Source organism: Antechinus flavipes, chromosome 2 (assembly GCF_016432865.1).
Source record: "Antechinus flavipes isolate AdamAnt ecotype Samford, QLD, Australia chromosome 2, AdamAnt_v2, whole genome shotgun sequence".
In the NCBI taxonomy this organism is placed as follows: domain Eukaryota; kingdom Metazoa; phylum Chordata; class Mammalia; order Dasyuromorphia; family Dasyuridae; genus Antechinus; species Antechinus flavipes.
Window position 1 is genome coordinate 635042829 of NC_067399.1, and position 20070 is coordinate 635062898.

The window sequence follows — 20070 nt, forward strand, 5'->3', positions numbered from 1 at the left end:
TGTTATGGTCAGGCAGACAGATATATTTCACATATATAAAAACTAGTAAATAGTATTATCTAGTTTATAAATCAATTTCTTGAATTTCACTAGCAAAAACTGTCTCCTATATAGTTTGATGAAACCAGAGAAAAATGATTAAAATAAGTTAACTGAATATGCAAAATGAAGGAACAAGAATCCTCCATTTTAAGGAAGCTTTAACCAAGATAGAGATATCTTAAGAAGCCCTATTAAAAAAAAAAAGTGCAAATGTTAAGAGAAACATTTTACAATTATAACAATGTATAATATCACATTGGACAAGATATGTAGACTATCAATACCTTAAATATTGAAGTTGAGGTTGACATTAGCTAGTTCTGAGTCCAAAACAGTCGATGATATATCCATCTCAAGTCTTAATTGGCATAAACAATGACTTTCCAATTAGAATACAGATTTGAAAATACAGAACACACCATTAAATTTCATGAGAACATGAGAAATAAACCTATTTTAAGTCTCAACATGGTGATGGACAGCTAAGAAGTTTATAGATTTATGTTCAGGTATGTAAACGGTAGGCATTTAGTATACCATAGGTAGAAAATAGCTTAACTAAGCAAATTGTTTTGTTTTGTTTTGTTTTATCACAAATTATAGCTGGAAAAAGTCTTCTGAATCACTAACTGACAATTTCAGAAGTTCCCAAATTTCAAAAACTATTTCATTTACTATTGTGACTATTACCCTCTACTAATCTGGGATTTAAAAACAATCAGTAGCCATGGAAATAGAAGATTTGTATAAAAACAAGACACATTTGAAGCCCGGAATCTAAAAAACAAATTCAGATAAATCTGAACCCCAATTGTAGCCCCAAGCCAAAATAAATGAACTCAAAGTAGACCTAAAATTGAATCTAGAGTAGTTAAAGCCAGTGGTGTCAAACGCAGATAGAAATGAATTCCTACCAGCAACATACTGACTTAGAAAACCTCAAATTGACACTACCTATGTTGTACTGTATTTATATTTACTCGGTTAAACATTTCAGCTGGACTGGGGAGTTCACTGGCTGCTTGTGGCTCAAGTTTTGATACCTTTCTCTGTTTTAAGGAGCAAAATTCCCATATAGTCTACAAGATAACTAACAAGAAAAATTTATTTTAAAAATGAAGTTTTTGGTAGTACTTTGCTGATATTAAGTATGTGATGAGAAGCCATGAAGGCAACAATGGAATTAACTGCTGTATCTTAATTTTCATAGCAAAAATGCTGTTCCATGGCTTTGCCTGTTTTCTCTTTTCCAATATCTAGATCCCTCCTGCATCTATTCTTTTGCTTTAATGCTCTTCAGTGACTGTGGGCCATGAAAAAGTATTTATTTGAAACTCTCTTTCTGAAGGATCTGTGCAGAACAAATTAAACTTGACAGCAAATATACAGCCAATGAACCAAAGAAGGTAGTTGAACTTAAAACTTCCTAAAGGGACATTAACTTCTAATATGAAAACATTCCAAGCAGCATTCAGCTATCGAGATAACTAATTCGTATGTTGCATTATTCCATTTTTAAAAACTTCCAGTGATATTTAACAAATTTCAAAAAAATTATGAAATCAAGAAAATACATTCTTATAATTCTCAAAAGGCCTCAGAGGCTTCTTACTGCCTCTAGAATTTAAAGCACTGTACAACTAACTTTGCTCTTCTAGATTTCAGGACTGCTATACATTACTCCCCTTTATACACAGTATCTCCCACTTTACACTCTCCATGCCTTTTCAAAGGAATTCTGTCCCTTCCTCTCTCGTCTCTAGAATTCCTAGCTTTTCTCAAAACTTGGCTCAAGTATCACCGTAAAGGCTTTTCCTGACATCTTCTGCTGCTAGCATTCTCTCTCTCTCTCTCTTCTCTCCTCTATCTTTCTCCCCCCTCTTCTCTCTCTCTTTCCCTCCTCTCTTCTTCCAATTAACTTGTATTTGTATGTTTTCTATATGCTTATACACCTACAACATTGTATGTTTTGTCTTTTTCTGAGAATGTAAGCTATCTGGGATAATATTTATGAATAGCAGGTTTTTTATAAATGTTTGAATAATTAACTTATAACTCTTCTCTGTTAAGATTACAAATTCTTTGAAGCAAATACAGACCAAATCACTTCTCAGGCATAGAAAATGTTTTGTTTTGTTTTGTTTTTCATTCCCTAAACTAAGTTGTTTTAAAAATTTGAGAGGGACACTAATACATTGTTGGTGAAATTGTGAATACATCCAGTCATTCTGGAGAGCAATTTAGAACTATGCTCAAAAAGTTATCAAACTGTGCATACCCTTTGATCCAGCAGTGCTACTACTGGGCTTATACCCCAAAGAGATACTAAAGAAGGGAAAGGGACCTGTATGTGCAAAATGTTTGTGGCAGCCCTGTTTGCAGTGGCTAGAAATTGGAAAATGAATGGACGCCCATCAATTGGAGAATGGTTGTGGTATATGAATGTTATGGAATATTATTGTTCTATAAGAAATGACCAACAGGATGAATACAGAGAGGCTTGGAGAGACCTACATGAACTGATGCTAAGTGAAATGAGCAGAACCAGGAGATCATTATATACTTCAACAACGATACTGTGTGAAGATGTATTCTGATAGAAGGGGATTTCTTTGACAAAGAGAAGATCTAACTCAGTTTCAATTGATCAACGATGGACAGAAGCAGCTACACCCTAAGAAAGAACACTGGGAAATGAATGTAAACTGTTTGCATTTTGGTTTTTCCTCCTGGATTATTTTTACCTTCTGAATCCAATTCTTCCCATGCAACAAGAAAACTGTTTTGTTCTGCACACATATATTGTACCTAGGATATACTGTGACATATTTAACATGTATATGACTGCTTGCCATCTGGGGGAGGAGTGAAGGGAGGGAGGGAAAAAATCGGAACAGAAGTGAGTACAAGGGATAATGTTGTAAAAAATTACCCAGGCATGGGTTCTGTCGATAAAAAGTTATCATTATGAAAAAAAGAAAAGAAAAAAAAGAAAGTTTTCTTTTGAAAAGGTAAAACAAACAATATAATAATAACAAATAAATAAATAAATAATAAAAATAAAAATTTGAGTTAGAATTATAGGAGGTCATAGTTGGTTGGTGTAGTAACCTAATTTCTCTAAATCTTAGTTTCTCAAAATGAAGGGGCTAAAATAGATGATTAAGGTATCTTTCAACTCCAAATTCAATGAATTTTAAAAATAGACACAGCATATAGTTCTTGTACAATGGGAAATATTTTTTTTTAACCAAAGCTAACAAGATGTTGCTATAACTTCAAAATGGTTGGGAATTTCTGTTCTTAAAACTTAATTATCACTGAACAAATATTTCTCTTGATCATGATTCTAGTAGATTTGGGTTAACCTATGGGCTCCCATTAAATGCAGAACTGCTAGCCATCAAAACTTGGAATCACAATTTAGATTTGGGAGGGACCCTCAAAGATCTAATCTAACTCCCTCATTTTTTATTACCAGGACACTATCACACTTTCAGGACACACTTCCACACTGAGATGCAGATTACAAGCCTTCCATTACTTAACAGATATTCTCATTGAGACTGGCTGTGTCCAGAATATTTCTCACTTTGTGGATAATGACAAGACTCCCAGAATTTATAAAGACTGGGCTGGCTGCTCCTTAAACAACAAAGTCCATTGGTAAGGATATATACTTTTGTTATTATTTTTTCTGATTATCTGGGATAAGATCTAAGTCATTGGGTAAGTAGTAACTTGGGTTTTTAAAAGTATTGTTAATACACTATTAAGTAAAACAAATGGCATATACCACCAGATAAGATGTAATACTAATTACCACAAATATTTTGTTCTGGACTGTTTATTTAGTTTTTAAAACCACATAAAAATTGATTTTTATTAATATATTAACAATGAACAAATACTTACCTATCTAGGAATATATCTGGGAGTGGTGGATAAGTCTGCATGTCAGGCACTCGTTCATGGACTATAACCATGATGAAGGATGTAAACCCAAATACTATGAACACATACACACAACTCAATATGGTCTTCCAGTATTCTGGGTCTAATCTTCGAACCATGTGTTTGTTCTTCCCATTCATGTATTGGTACTGATCTGAATTCAAGTCAGTGATAAGTCCATCACAATCATGCGGCAGTTCCCCATTACATAGCCATTCTGAGCCTTGCAGAACACTGATGTAAGGTGACATGGGGCCAAGGAGACTGTCACTGTTATAACCCATCTCTTCTAAAACGTCAATGTGTACTTTTTGCAATTTTCGTATTGATAACATCAGCCTTTTTATGTCTCCCAAGACTTTAATTTCCAGAGGAGGTGACCGTAGATCATATTCAGTTAATGTTAGCAGTGTGAGTCCATCCAGTCTGTGTTTATTGCATAAGATGTCCACGTATTCAAAAAACCCTTCATCTTTCAGCCATATAGCAACATGCTTAGTTGTCCAACGGCGAATGCAGAGCTGGTTATGCCCTGCCATTGTCTCCTCTGTTGTCTGCTGGGGAAAAAAAAAAAAGGCAAATTAAGCATGAACCTAAAAGGTTCTACATCAAGAACTATATAGCTATGTATGAATGTATGTATTCTCGAAAAAGCAATTCACCCACACAGCTATACTTTCTAGAAGGGTTAAAAATAAAAATAAAATTTAGAGAGTACTTGGACATTTAGAAAATGTTTCTCAATGATTCATTATTATTATTATTATTATTATTATTTAGTATCTTATTTTTCCAAATACATGCAAAGATAGTTTTCAACATTCATCTTTGCAAACCTTATGTTCCAAACTTTTGTCCCTCTTCCCTCCAAGACAGCAAGCAATCCTATGTAGGTTAAACATGTAATTCTTCTGAATATATTTTCATATTCATTATGCTGTGCAAGAAAAATCAGATCAAAAGCAAAAAACAAGAAAGAAAAACAAACAAGGAAACAAACAACAACAAAAAGTAAAAATACTATGGAGTAATAATAAAAATAATAAAAAAAATCTTTGCCTCTTCATTTGGAGATCTTACATTTGGTGGGCTGCAGTGTCCTGAAACCCCAATATATTTGGAGGGTTCAGTGCTTCTGTAGTCCCATAATCTTCAATAACATCAAAGTGAGTATTTCCTTCAAAGGTACAGATGGCAATCCATGTTTTCTTATAAGTTTGCCACAGGGCCTATAGGAGACCTTGGCATCTTTAAGCGTATGGCCTTTAACAGGTCTGTTTGACTGAGACAATGGATGGCCTTTTTTACCTAGTCAAAAAAACAAAAACAAAAACAAAATCCAGAGTTTCTATCTAAAACAGAAATAAGTGACTAATAATCAGGGCTCAAAGATCAAGTAGGGCTTGGCCAAGGATTTATTGTTGGCCAATTAATGAGAGCCAGAGTGAGTTAGATTTAAAGCATAGTCCTTAAAAAAAGAAACCTAGTTGGTAAACTCTAAAATATCTTGGGAGATTTCAGCAATCAAAAAAAATTTACATTCATTTGGGCAGAGCACCTTCAGGTAAGAGTGCAATACCTTATGAAAAAAGAAACAGTTGTGTTGCCCAACTGACCAGTTCCCTTGGGTCCCCATTGGGGCAACTCTACTCACAAAGGTTGTTGTTAGTTCTTCATATGAAGAAAACATGACTTCAGAGGGGTTGAAGGCAAGACATGTAAGTGAATTGGATTTAAGTGAGAGTGGCCTGTGCAAGGTCATCAGCCTCACTTTCTCCTTCAGAGTTAATGTGGATCCAGCCCCCAGACAGAGATCAGGACTGAAGAAGGTCTTGAGGTCCTCCAAAGCATGCCTTAAATCCCTCTGACTCCCACACACTGGCCAACAATAGATCCCAGGCCAAGCCCCTGGTCATAGCTAGGGCCCTGAGTAACTCAAGTGAATGTCCATAGTAAAATCCTGAGGGTGTTTCCCAGGAGAATAGGTTTTTGTTTTTCTTTTCTTCTCCTCCTCTTTGTTTCTCTCTTCCTTCCTTTCCTTTTCTGACTAGGTAATGAAGCATTCTTTGCCTCAAAATCTACCTACATAATCCCTGAATGGGCATGACCTCAAACTGAACCCTGTTAAAGACCTTAGCTTTAAAAGGTCCAGGTCTCCCACTGCATGTGGAACGATTTCTAGTGGGTCTGATCTATATCTTGTCATTGAGCCCAGAAGGCTCTGAAGGAGAAAGTTAGGCAGGTGACCTTGCCCAGCCCTCGCTCAATTCAATCCAATTCACTGGCCTGTTGTAGCATCAATGTTCTGACATCATGGTCTTTTCCAAGAACAAAGGACAAACAACAGCCACAGGGGCTAAACTCAATGTGCCAGAATTAATCTAGAGATTCTCTGATTGCAATTGCTTTTAGAAAACTCTCACTTAGGCTATTAGCAAAAATAAGAGACATATAGGGGACTCAGATTTAAAGAACATTAAATTTTTCAGGAATAATCTGAAAAGAAATGTCTTTAGATAGTTCTCTTAATTCTGGAAGCTCTTTGGAGTTTTTATCTTCAATGTACTTAACAATCATAATATGCAGATGCCAAAGTTTCGAAAGAAGTGGAGAAATTGGGAGAATAACTAACTGGAGAAAAAGTTGAGTAACTTTTACACTCTGAATATTCCTTCAGAAAGCCAATACGCCTGCTGCCAGGGAAGCTGATTGGAAAGTCTAGAGCTCTGGAGTTCTGATCCCATCTGCTATGGATTAATACAAATTTCTATCTGATCTGGGAATTGATATATATAGTGTGGTCCCAGAACCAAGCTGCCTAAAGGAAAGGACAAATCTGCACAGATCATAAACAAGAGCAGACAAAAGGTTCTATGCAGAGCAGGCACAGGCAATCCAAATAGCACCTACACTTCTAGCCTGGTGAAACAGGGAAACCCAGTCTTACTAGGACTTATACCATGATTTTTGTTTGTTTGTTTTCAACTTTTTATAGCTTTTTATTTACAAGATATATGCATGGGTAATTTTTCAGCATTGACAATTGCAAAACCTTTTGTTCCAATTTTTCCCTCCTTCCCCCCACCCTCTCCCCCAGTTGGCAGATTGACCAATACATGTTAAATATGTTAAAGTTATACCATGTTTTAAAATAGAAATAATGGTTGACATTAATAATGCTTTAAGTTTTTAAACTACTTTCAACAAGATATAATATCTTATTTGATACTTAAAACAACCATGTAAGAAAAGAAAAATCTTTATTATTTACAGAAGAGCAAAGAGATTCAGAAATAAAATCATTTGCCCATGGTCACATAATGCTTATGTCATTCAAACATAAGTCTCATTTTTCACAGTAATTCATTGATCATAGCCTGAAAGGCAAAGGCATAAAGTGCATGCAGATGCATGTCCCCGCCACAACACATGTGTGTGTGTGTGTGTGTGTGTGTGTGTATAAATTTGACTTGGGAAGGGACCTCACAGGCCATCTAGTCCACATTGTAATTAAGACTCATTTATATGTAGTAAATCTTCTCTCTCCTAAAGCTAGTATTGTTGCTAGTTCCCCAAATTCAGAGACAAGAGAAGCTATGTTTATTTTTATCACAATTAATCCTTAGCTCGTGAAAATCCTTCCACTTTTCTCTCTAAGGGGTGTGTGTGAAAAGGTTTTTAGTTCTCACCAATGAAGAGGCAAGAAATTTGATATATTATATTCAGTTTTCATATTAGTCACAAAACACAGATTTAGCTTCCATCTATATTCAGATAATATCAGTTCTTTCTCTGGAAATAAATAGCATTTTTCATCACAAGTTCTTCAAAATTTGTCTTAGATCACTGTCTTGCTAAGAATAGCTAAGTCATTCACATCTGATTATCATAGGATACTGCTATTACTGTGTAAATTGTTCTCCTTGATTCTGCTCACTTCACTTCAGTTCATGTAAATCTTTCTAAGTTTTTCTGAAAGCACCCTGTTCATTTCTTATAGCAGTTATAGTCCATCACAATCATATGTCACAATTTGTTCAGGTGTTCCTGAATTGATGGACATCTCAATTTTCAACAAAAAATATAAAAAGAGCTAGTATAAAATATACACAAGTATATTAATATACTTTTATTTAAAAAAATCTTTTGGGGATACAGACTTAGTAATGTTGCTGGATCGTTTTATAACCCTTTGGAGACAGTTCCAGATTGATCTCCAGAATAATTATCAGTTTATAATTCCACCAACAATGATCAGTGTCCTAATTTTCCCATCTCCATCAGCATTTGTCATTTTCCTTATCATTTTATCCAATCTAATTGATGTGTTTCATTTTGAGTTGTTTTAATTTGCATTTCTTTAGTCAATAGTGATGTAGGACATTTTTTTCATATGAATATATAGATAGTTTTGATTTCTTCCTTTGAAAACTGTGTTTATATCCTTTGACCATTTGGCAATTGGAGAATGACATACCTCTAAATCTTTGAGAAATGAGGCCTTATTGATATTTGCCGTTGTAAAATTCTTTCCACAATATCCTGCTTTCTCCTAATTTTGGCTGCACTGACTGTGCAAAAACAAACAAAAACATCCTTTAAATTTAACATAAAAATGATTCAATTTATATCCTGTAATATTCGCTCTTGTTTCGTCATAAATTCTTCCCTTATTCATTGATCTGACAGGTAAAATATTTTATGTTCCCCTAATTTGCTTGTGGTGTCACTGCTTTCTCTAAATCATTTAATCTACCCTACTACCCATGGATGAGTTAATCCCATTCACATTCATAGTTATGATTACTATCTATTTCCCTCTCTCCTTTTTCCCTGTTTATACTTCTCTCCTCCCATTCCCTCTCTCCTTTTTCCTTGTTCCAACTCAAGTGCTTCAGATTACTGCTTTCCCAAATCCACTCTCCTATCAGCTCCCTCACCCCATTACTTTCCCTTTTCCTTCCCTTTTCTTGTAGTTCTAGATTTTTATACTCAAATGTGTGTGCATATAATTTCCTCTGAGTCAATGAGAGTAGGATTCAGGCACTGCCCATCAGCACTTCCATCTTCCCCTTCACTAAACTTTTTTATGCCTCTTTTATCTGAGATAATTTACCTCATTCTACCTCATCCTTCCCTTTTTCCCTCTTTCTCATCTCAATTTTTTTTTTTTTTTGGGGGGGATATTGTTCCATCATAGTCAATTCACTCCCATATCCTCCATGGATTGCTTATCCCCACCTCCTCCCAACCTCCCCATGTAGGAATGGAAACAGTTTATTTAACCTTACTGAATCCCTAATAATTTAACTTTTCATGATTTTTATGCTTTTCTGTTTTCTTTTTTTCTTTCTTTTTTTTTTTTTGCAAGACAATAATTCAAAGACAGAGACTAGATATATCTTTTTACCAGGGTAATAAATTGAAGCCAAATGTCAAGGCACTTAGCTGTTAACTAAAAGTTAGGGGGGATATTTACCCTTCAGTTTTGAGGCAGAGACTATTTATTGACTCCCCGCCTTTTTCTCCCATACAAGGCAGGGAGTCTCTGGAAGCCTTTGCCCAGGGTCACACAGCTACTATGGTGTTAAATATCTGAGGCCAAATTTGAACTCAGGGCCAGTGCCCCCTTTTTTATGCTTTTCTTGAGTCTTAGATTTGAAAGGCAAATTTTCTATTCAGTCCTTTCATCAGGAATGTTCGAAAATTTTCTAATTCAATAAATATTCATGTTTTTGTCTTGAAGGATCATACTCAGTTTTGTTGGATAAATAGGTGATTCTTGGTTGTAATCCTAACTCCTTTGCCCTCTGGAATATTATATTCCAAACTCTCCAATCCTTTAATGTAGACATTGCTAAATCTTAATTTATCCCGACTGTGGCTCCACAATACTTTTAAGTCTTTCTGGCGACTTGCATGCAAAGTTTTCTGTGATTTTGGGGTTATGGAATTTGGCTATAATATTCCTCAGGAGTTTTCATTTTGAGACCTCTTTCAACAGATAGATCGATTCTTTTAATTTCTTTTATACCTACTAAATATATTCTAGAATATCAAGGCTTGATAACTTTTTAAAATAGCCTTTTATTTTTCAAAATACATGCAAGAGTTTTTTCAACATCCCCTCCTTGCAAAACTTATGTTCAAATTTTCCTCCCTCCCTTCCCTTCCCTAACCAGCAAACAATCCAATAGAGGTTTAAATACATGCAATTCTCCTAAACATTATTTCCACATTTATGCTACACAAGAAAAATCTGATCAAAAAGGGAAAAAATAAGAAAACAAGCAAGGAAACAACAACAACAAAAAGTGAAAATACTATGTTGTGATCCACATTCAGTCCTCACTCTGCATGCAATTGGCTCTCTCTCCACATGTTGATCATCACACAATCTTTTTATTGTGTACCATGTTCTCCTGGATCTACTCACTCACCATCAGTTCACATAACTCTCTCCAGGCCGTTCTGAAATCATCCTGATGATTGTTTCTTATAGAATAATATATTCCATAACATTCATATACCATAACTTATTCAGCCATTCTCCAACTGATGGGCCTCCACTCAGTTTCCAGTTCCTTGCCACTACAAAAAAGGCTGCCACAAATATTTTTGCACATGTGAGTCCTTTTCCCTTTTTTATGATATTTTTGGGATACAGGTCCAGTAGAGACACTGATGGATCAAAGGGATGCAGAGTTTGAGAGCTATTTTGTAGCCAATCTGAGTGGTGTGAAGTAGCACACTATGGGAGTTATCTTAATTTGCATTTCTCTAATCAAAGTGAGTTAGAGCATTTTTGCATATGGCTTTAATTTTTTTTTTTTGCCTGAAAACTGTCTGTTCATATCCTTTGACCATCTTGATAATCTCTTAAAAAATGATGTTTGGGTTCTTTCTTGATCAGAGCTTTCACATAGTACTAAAATTCTTAAAACTCTTTCCCCTGTACCTGTTTTTCAGATCAATTGTTTTTCCAATGAGCTATTTCACATTTTCTTCTAGTTTTATATGCTTTTTGAGTTTGCTTTCTTGTTTCTTAATTTCTCATGGAATCATTAGTTTCCAAGTGCTCAATTCTAGTTTTAAAGTAGCAATTCTACTTTTTTTAAAAAATAATTTTTAATCTATTTATTTAAAATTTAAATACAAAACAAATAAAAAAACAGAAAAAGAGACGGGAAAAAAAACATTGTCATGTGCCCAGCAGAACATGAGGGAGGATTCAAAATATGTAGCAATAAACTTCCATTTCAAGGAAATGGAAATATAATAGAAAACATTGTATTCATAACTGCCCTTTTCTTTGCTTCTTTGTAGGTTTTCTTTTGTTCTCTGCAGTAAACTTTTTCTTTTTTTCCCTTTTCCTCATCCCCCACCCTCCTCAAAGTAGGCTACTCTTAAACATGGATAAATAACAATAAACATGGATTTATACACACAAATAAACATATACATCTAAAACAATAGTAGTAAGGCTCATATAATATTTTTCTCGATTGCATCTTTTTAAATTTTGATTGTCTGAAATCATTACTAGCAATTTTCTTTCCAATAAATTCTCCTCTTGATCATTGTTCTTTGGTTTCTATATATTCCTGTTAACTCTTCTGCTTTAGTTTTCCTTAACTATTACTTAATCTTGTTTAATCCTAACATTTACTAATTTTGGAGTGCTATACTTTTCTTGGTATATATATGTATATGTGCATATGTATGTGGGTGTGGGTGGTTATGTATTTCCCTCTTTATTATATAAATGAAGCAGAAAAATCCATTGAAAAAAAGAACTTAAAAAGTAAAATTGGCCAAACAGAAAATAATGTACAACTTAAAAAATAGAATTGGTCATTAGTATGTGGGTAGTCCAAAAGATTAGGGTAGAACTCATTAAAATGTGATTCTAAAAAACAAAACTATTGGAAAAGGTCAAATTTTTTCTTTTAAGAACAAGAACTGAAACAGGAATTACACTGGGAAGGAAGGTTGGGATTTCTGAATCCCCACTCACCTAGGGAATGGTTCACACTTTTTTAAGGCTTTGCATGTCACAGTTTTGACTTTTTCTTCTTCTGAGTTTGTGTTTTGCTTTTCTGTCACCCATAGTAAATTTCTATGATCTAGTTCTTTTTTGTTGTTTGCTCATTTTTTCAGCCTATTTCCTGAGTTTTAACTTTATGTTAAAGTTGGGCTCTGCTCCAGAGGTGACACTGTCCCAAGTTTCAAGTTTTTCATATTGTTATTTTCAATGTACTTCTTCCAGTGCACTATGATTGAAGGAGAGTGTGGTCACTGTTTTCCAGGTCTGTATTCTGACTACAAGCACTCTTTTCTGCCCTGGAACTATGGTCAAGCTCCCTGCTCCAACTAGTGCTCCTACTTGCCTTCAGATTACAATCCGGAACTGTGTATGGCCAACGCAAAAGAGTTGTTTTAGTGCCAGCCAAGGCACTAATCTCCTCCTGATCAATTGTCTGTCACTGGTCCCCCTTACCCTATGAGTTGACAGCTCTAAAAGCTGCCATCGCCAATTCAGCTGCTCCCGAAGGCCTCCAGCTAGTTTGCCAGGACACAGCCTATGCTGGACTGCACCTTTACTCTCATTTCAATGGAACAGACTTTTCCTGCTGACCTTCTCAGTTGTCTTAGGCTGGAAAATTGTTCACCTTGTCCTTTTATTGGTTTAGCTGCTTCACAATTTGTTTTGAGGTGTTTGCTTTTCTTTTTAAAGATTATTGGAGAGAAAATTGGGCGAGTGCAGGAAAGTCCCTGCCTTTATTTGTCTATTTTGGCTTTGCCCAACAACCATCTTTTTTCAGTGTATACATCCATAGCATAATTCCAATTCTTAGGGATAAAATTAAAAACTTCAACCAGTCTAGTGAAAAGTTAGTGAATAGTGTCTTTAAGGAATTCTAACATACATTGAGATTTTGGGGGTGGAAAAACTTAGACCTCATCCTCTTTGATTAGATAGGACATTACTATCTCATGGGTGCAGGTAGTAGGATTTCTTCATGGCCATACTTGTACTAATTTACATTTTTGTTCAGTAAGATTCAAAATATTATTTTAGTTTACAAGGCTTAATGGTTTCATCACAAACTTTTTTCTGTTCCAAGAGACTGTTATATCCATTTGTAATTCTCCATTTAGTTTTCAATATTTTCCAAGCTGAGATCTAAACCATGTAATCTATTTTGTTGCTAAGGAAAGTGAAGGAACATATTAATAACTAGCTTACTTTAAGCACACTGAGAATGTCACATACAAATTTTGCCCTTCTCAAAACTTCTCTCCTCATGAACAATGACTTGGTTATTTCAGACTTAAGAATAAGAAGCACATGCTTCAAAGGGCATAGTAGTATGTAGATATGTATATATAAAGGTGCAATTTCATCTTTCATTTTCTCCCTTATTTAGCCATCTTTCTTCTAATACAGAAAGAGCTTACCACCAATGTGTTACAAAAGTCACTCCCATTCTTTTACGGCATTATTAAGGCAGTTCTCCAGGTTAGTTTGCCCAATTTTTTTCTTGCATTTTCACCAAATAACATTTACTCTTTCAAATATTTTTGTTCTGACTTGATTCACTAGTTTTTGTTTCCACTAAAGCACTACTAACAAAAAACCTCAAGTGTTTCCTGATTGCTTAAAGCTATGACAAAGCACCCAGAAACCTCCTTTGAGCTTACTACTCCTATACCCTGAAAACATGACTCATCTTGTAGTTGGCCATTATGATGTTTCAGGTGAGAACATGTCTTATAATTAGATCATTCTAAGATCTAAGGATTGCATTTTATGTCACAGAAGCAACCAGTTCACAACTAATAAGTTCACAAATTTCTCTTCCTCCTCTACATCCTCCTCCTCCCTAAACAATTTTTCCAAATTAGTTTATTTGTATTTTTGTTAATGAACAGCTCATGAACAGAACAAATTACATTAGGGATCCAGAATTGAAATAATTCATTTAGTATACACCTAAGTAAATATTTGGGGAAAATTTTCTATTTCCCTACATTTAATTTAGCAAGTATTTACTGGACTTACACACAGACTCAGAATTGTACTGAGGGTATATGAACTCAAGTATTGAGGGTACAGAGGAGGTCCTGTAAAACTTATACTCCTAATGAGAAGACAGACATGGAATGGCTGAAGAAGGTTTTATAGAAGCAACACTAGAGTATATGTCTTCATTTTGACAGGAAATTGGCTGGATATAACTACTTAAAAGTACAAGTCTAAAAGTGAAGAGCAGTCAACCTTCAACTTTCTGTTTATATATTATCTACTTTGGGGGTCAGTGGTAGAAAATTCTTAAATACTGATTTCCCTAGTGGACAACAAAAATGCTTCTGAGTGGCTTATCATAATATTAACTGCTTTGTACACAGGGAATGTTTATTTAATTTATTTGTTTTTCTAATAGTATTTTATTTTTCCAATTATATTTAAAGATGGTTCTCAACATTCATTTTCATAAGATTCTGAGTTGTAAATGTTTTCTTCCTCTCTTCCTTACTTCCCCCTCCAAGACAACAAGCAATCTGATACAGGTTATACATGCACAATAAAAATTTTTTTTTTTTTTTTTTTTGCTGAGGCAATTAAAGTTAAGTGACTTGATCAGGGCCACACAGCTAGAAAATGTTAAGTGTCTGAGGCCAGATTTGAACTCAGGTCCTCCTGACTTCAAGGCTGGTGCTCTATCCACTGCACCACCTAGCTGCCCCCATGTACAATCATTTTAAATCTATTTCCATATTTATCATATTGTGAAAGAAAAATCAGAAAAGGGAAAATAATACAAGAAAAAACAAAAAATGAAAAGTGAAAACTGTATGCTTCACATCACATTTAGTCTCCATGGTTCTCCCTCTGAATGCAGTTGACACTTTTCATCTCAAGTCTTTTGGAATTATCTTGGATCACTGTATTGCTAAAAAAAGCTGATTATCATAGTTGATCATGATACAATCTTGCTGTTACGGTGTTTTCTTGGTTCTGCTTACTTTATTCAGCATCAGTTCATATAAATGTTTCCAAGTTTTTCTGAAATCAGCCTGCTCATCCTTTCTTATGGCATAATAGTATTTCATTACAATCATATAACACATTTTGTTTGGCCATTCCCCAACTGATGGGCATCCCCTCAACTTCCAATTCTTTGACAACAGAAAAAACTTCTATAAAATTTTTTTTTACATACAGATTCTTTTCCTTTTTGATTTTTATCTCTTTTGGGATACAGACCTAGTAGTGGTAATTGAAATATGCATAGTTATAAACATACTTCCAAATTATTCTCCAGAATGGCTGGATCAGTTCACAATTCAACCAACAACTGGGACATTAGTGTCCCAGTTTCCCATATCCCCTCCAACATTTATCATTATCTTATCTTTTTCACAGAGAATGTTTAAGACAATATAATTAGAAAAGTGGCACTTATGATAAATAGTACATTATTATATTTGTCATGTTATATTCTGAAATTGGAAGCAAAGGAAAAGGGCTGGACAGCAGCAGAGGTAGTGAGAAAAGAGACTTCATAGATACATGGCATCAATCTTAGGAAGGTTAAAGGGAAAAATAAATGGTTAGAAGTCAATTTATAGTATTTAGGAGGTTTAGAAGAGCACTGTAGAGAACAAGATTAGAGTAGCAATCAGAGAGGAATAAAAAGTATCTCTTAATCGGTAAGAGCCTAGAGGAGGTTAGGTAGAACAAACTTGCAGTGGACTCAGGAAAGTTTCATGCCTTTCTGCAGCAGCAGTACTACTAGGCAGCTCAAAAATAGATAGGACAAGGGTTAAGGACAGTACATTGCTGAAATAGCTGACTATAAAGTTAAGTAGATTATCCCAATGAAGGTGACCAGAAGCAGAGGGACACTGAAAAGGTTCAGAAGGAATTATTATACAGTTAAAGATCCTGGAGATAAAACTAGTTTTAGTAGTAGTGATTTTAAGAGTGAAAAGGGTAGGGAAGGAAAAGGCAGCTGCACAGAGGTAAAGATAAGTACTAATTTGCTCTCCTTGTCATTCCAGTTAGTGGCAAGAAACTAAGTATTCCTTTAATTTAACCTTTCATTTACTCCATTCAAAAGCAATACAGCCCACTTAAGCCTTTGACAGTTCCAATGATTACACTTTCAAAAATAAAGAAACGTAAAAAGAACATTTTTTCTTCTCAATAAAGAGATAGAATAGATAAATGTTTTCAAGATTAAAAAAAAATTTCTGTCCTACTACTTTGACACAGAATAAAAGTGGGAATTATTTTAAAGATCTTAGCACAATTTAAAAAACAAAGTTTATACATACCTGTGTAAAATGTTTATCAATATTTTACTTTGAAAAAAATAGAAATCTCAGAGAAATTATATAAACTGTGAATATCTCATAATCCTTTAAACCATGTAACTAAACAATGAACTTAATCCATAGTTATTGATTCTATGGGCTAAGTTATCAAGAGACACATGTTTTCATAAGTTAAGATCCAACAGAAAGTAAAAAAAAAAAAAAAAAGTTCTGGATGCTAAATATTCCTGGTCTGGATGCTAAATATTCCTAGTCCTGTAACAACTTGCAGCACACTTTTATGCTAATTTTCTGTTGGTTTTTAATGTGTAAAACAGGAATACATCACCTGTCCTCTACTTAGTTATTTATAATGGTAATATATCCTGAATTTTTCACTATAGTCAGGAAAACAAAGTGTACTTTCTAAAAAGTCTTTGCCAAAGAATTTCCTTTGTTAGATCACAAGTCCCAATTTTTGATTTAGAAAAACATGACTAGGCATATTACATCGAATGTTCAGAACCAAATAGATTCCCCAGAGAATAGATGTCATATTACAAAGAAGGAACCTTAATAAATAGATTATTGGTAGAAAGCACAGATGACATTTGTGTACAAATATGTATGAAACACTAATAGACACTTCATGATATCATTAAAGAAGCTAAATTTTGGAACCAATTGTTATAATTATGACAACACTTGGTATTGGTATTAGTAGACATATTTCTCTCACTTGAGATTACTTAAAAATGTCTTTCTCCCCAAATTAGATGGCAACCAAAAGCTAATAAGTATCAAAGGTCAATACTATTGTTAAGAAAAGAGAACAGTCAGCACCTAAACAGTCAGTTGTCAGCAGATAGTAGTGTACTCATAGTTCCAAGTACAAGAGAAAAGCACAAATAGATGATAACAACTCTTTCGTACTATGTGAAAACAGGATAATAGTTCTTTTTATGACATTTTAACTAGAAATTTTTGATCAATTAACATTCAATTTCTCAAAATGTCAGTTCTCTGCTAGTACAACTTTTTTCCTTTAAATAATCCAATGCAATTATGATTAACCAACCATCTAAACCCCTAAAAACTAAAGAAATAAAATGTTCAATTAGGTTATTTTCATATTTGAAAAGAGGAAGAAATCTGATGAGCATAAAAATCTTATTATTAAAACTTTGATTTTCTTTATTTATTTGACATAGCTGTATAAGAAACTATCTACAAAGAATTCTTATTCTATTCCAGAATACATATTTTATCTTGATTTCTGTGAATAATTCTGTTGTTTTCTATCCTATCAACAGAGAAATGATCCAAGCTTAATGGAAATATCAAAAGTAATCAGACTATACTTACAAGAAAGGTAGTAAACTCTCAAGAAATCATCTTAGCCCTTTTTTTTTTTAATGTTTCCGGAACTGTCTAGTATGCACCTTTTCAACACTGACACATTAGCCAAATGATACTTCATCTAGTTACTATCAGTAGTGACTTAGACATGAATGACTAAGAGGGGCAATACTATTTATGAGTCAAAAGTGATTCAGTATCCAGGGAAGGCTGAGATTTAGTAATCTTTCAGAGATAAAAATATTGATGATTTAAAGCCCATTTCTTAACACAGCATATAACTTTAGACAAATCCCAAAAACAAGTCTGTGAGTATGTTCAGTGTTCTCCAGCCATACTTCCCAATTTCTGCAAAGAACAGAGGAATATATACATTGTATCGTCTCCTCTTTTGGCCATTTTAATCATGTCAGCAGTTACACCTTATTCATTCTTTAAAATGTTTATAGTTAACTTCCCCCCTTTCTTTATATTGAGCTGCTGTCTGGAGAACACAAGACTTGAAAAACTCCACCATTAGATAGATCCCAGGCCTGGTCCATACAGCTCTAAGAGATGACTTGCCTAAGCAGGGTCCCTGCAAATGCTAAGAAAGGCACAATGTTCTTGTAATTCTTAGGTGGTTCTCTGAGCCCTGCTTTTTTCACTGCATCAGTTCATACACAAGCCCCAGGATGCTTTTCTTTCTAGTTCCTTCACTGCTGACTGCTTGCCCACATCATTTCTTGGGGCAGGGTCCCAGGCTTTCCCATCACAAAACTGCCTCGTCCAAAACTTGCACATACACAAATTGTAATTTCTGGCTTCCCTTTATGTGTTGTCTTCCTCTAGTGAAGATAAGCCCCTTGGACAAAAGCACTATTTTACTTGTTTAAATCTGTATCCCAGGGCTCAGATTAGTACCTGGGCACACAATGGTAAACATTTAATATGTGTTTTGTTATTTCTCTCATTTATCTAGATAATAACAATAGTAGTTAACTTTTATATAGCTCTTTAATGTTTGCAAAATGCTTCATCAATATCTCATTTTATTTTTACAACAACTCTGGAAGGGTGCTATTATTATCTTTATCTTATAGAAGAAACTGAGGCAGTTGGTAAAATGACTTGTTCTGTGTCACAAAGCTTTTAAATAGCTGAGACTGAATTTGAACTCGGGTTTTTTCTAACTCCAAACAGGATATCACCCTTAGGTGCCTTGTTACATTCATATATCAAATAATTCTTATTTATCATAAGGACTTCTATAACTATTTAATGTATAGGAAGACCCTTGTTTATACCTTTAACTTTTCTGGATATGGCCATCAAAAGGATATTTGGGGTATGGACATGTTAGACTTTTCTTACTGAAATTATAAACTGTTTTCCTGAATGAAACTGAGCATTTATTACTGTAACAGTCGTCTTCCTTCAGTTTCTCATTTCTACTTTTTAGCATCTTTACCAATTTGCTAGAAATAAGGAAAAGATATAGAATTATTCTAGCTCCAATGATTTTATGTAAATGCTTTTCAATTTCACATGGAAAAAATTTATTTTTTGTGATCATCTCTATCCCTTGCTTGGTTAAGAAATAACTCCCTACTTGTAAAACATCATTTGATTCTCCTCTAATTTGTTTATAGTTTGATCTTTAATATTCAGATCTCATTTCTATTTTGAGGTTAAAGTAGATTATAGTGTAAGGTACTAGCCTAATTCTAATTTCTTCTCAACTAGTTTCTACTTTTCCCAGCAATTCATATTAAATAAGGACTCTTTCCACAAGTAATTTATGTTCTTGGGTTTACAGTTTATTAAGTTCAATAGATGAATTGTTTCTTGTTTTTCTTTATCTGGCCTGTTTCTTGATTTATTTTAAAACTAAGACCAAGTAATTTTAACAGATTCCTGACTTTTTATAAAATCACATTCTGGATCAGTTTCAATTTGGATGGGATAATTGTATTCTGTTAAAATTTCCTATAACAAGTTAAACTGAATACAATTTTCTCCTTTCTTTTCTATTAAATCTAATATTGCTATACATTTTAATTCCACATTGAATTCTACCTTAAAAAGCTACATATTTCTGTTTAAGACAATTACATATGTTTAAAAAACCTATATTGGCTATCTAGGGAAAGGAAGAAGAAGGGAGAAAAATTTGGAACCTAAGATTTTGCAAGGGTGAATGGTAATAATTATCTTTTTTGCATGTATTTTGAAAAATAAAAAGCTATTATTATTTCTCTCAATCAAGTACTTCTTAAGTATTAAAATATTTCATTATACATTTAAACAAGAGGGACACTGGCAGTTTTCTGATGAAGGCATCTAGAAGTATACATAAGTGATAAGAAGGGGATATAAAACTAAGAGTATATTGAAAAGTAAAAGCTAAAA

At 34.0% G+C, this 20070-nt stretch overlaps 1 protein-coding gene across 2 annotated transcripts in view; it reads right to left on the reverse strand.

The window, feature by feature from the left end:
• SAMD8 (sterile alpha motif domain containing 8) overlaps nucleotides 1–20070 on the reverse strand; it is a 46771-nt gene that overhangs the window by 12914 nt on the left and 13787 nt on the right. The window contains exon 2 of one of the 2 annotated variants that reach the window (XM_051982046.1): nucleotides 3958–4550. In XM_051982046.1, coding sequence (XP_051838006.1) covers nucleotides 3958–4550 — 593 coding nt within the window. Of the gene's footprint in view, nucleotides 1–3957; nucleotides 4554–20070 lie in introns of both variants that reach the window. The other variant, XM_051982045.1, reaches the window with a different exon arrangement.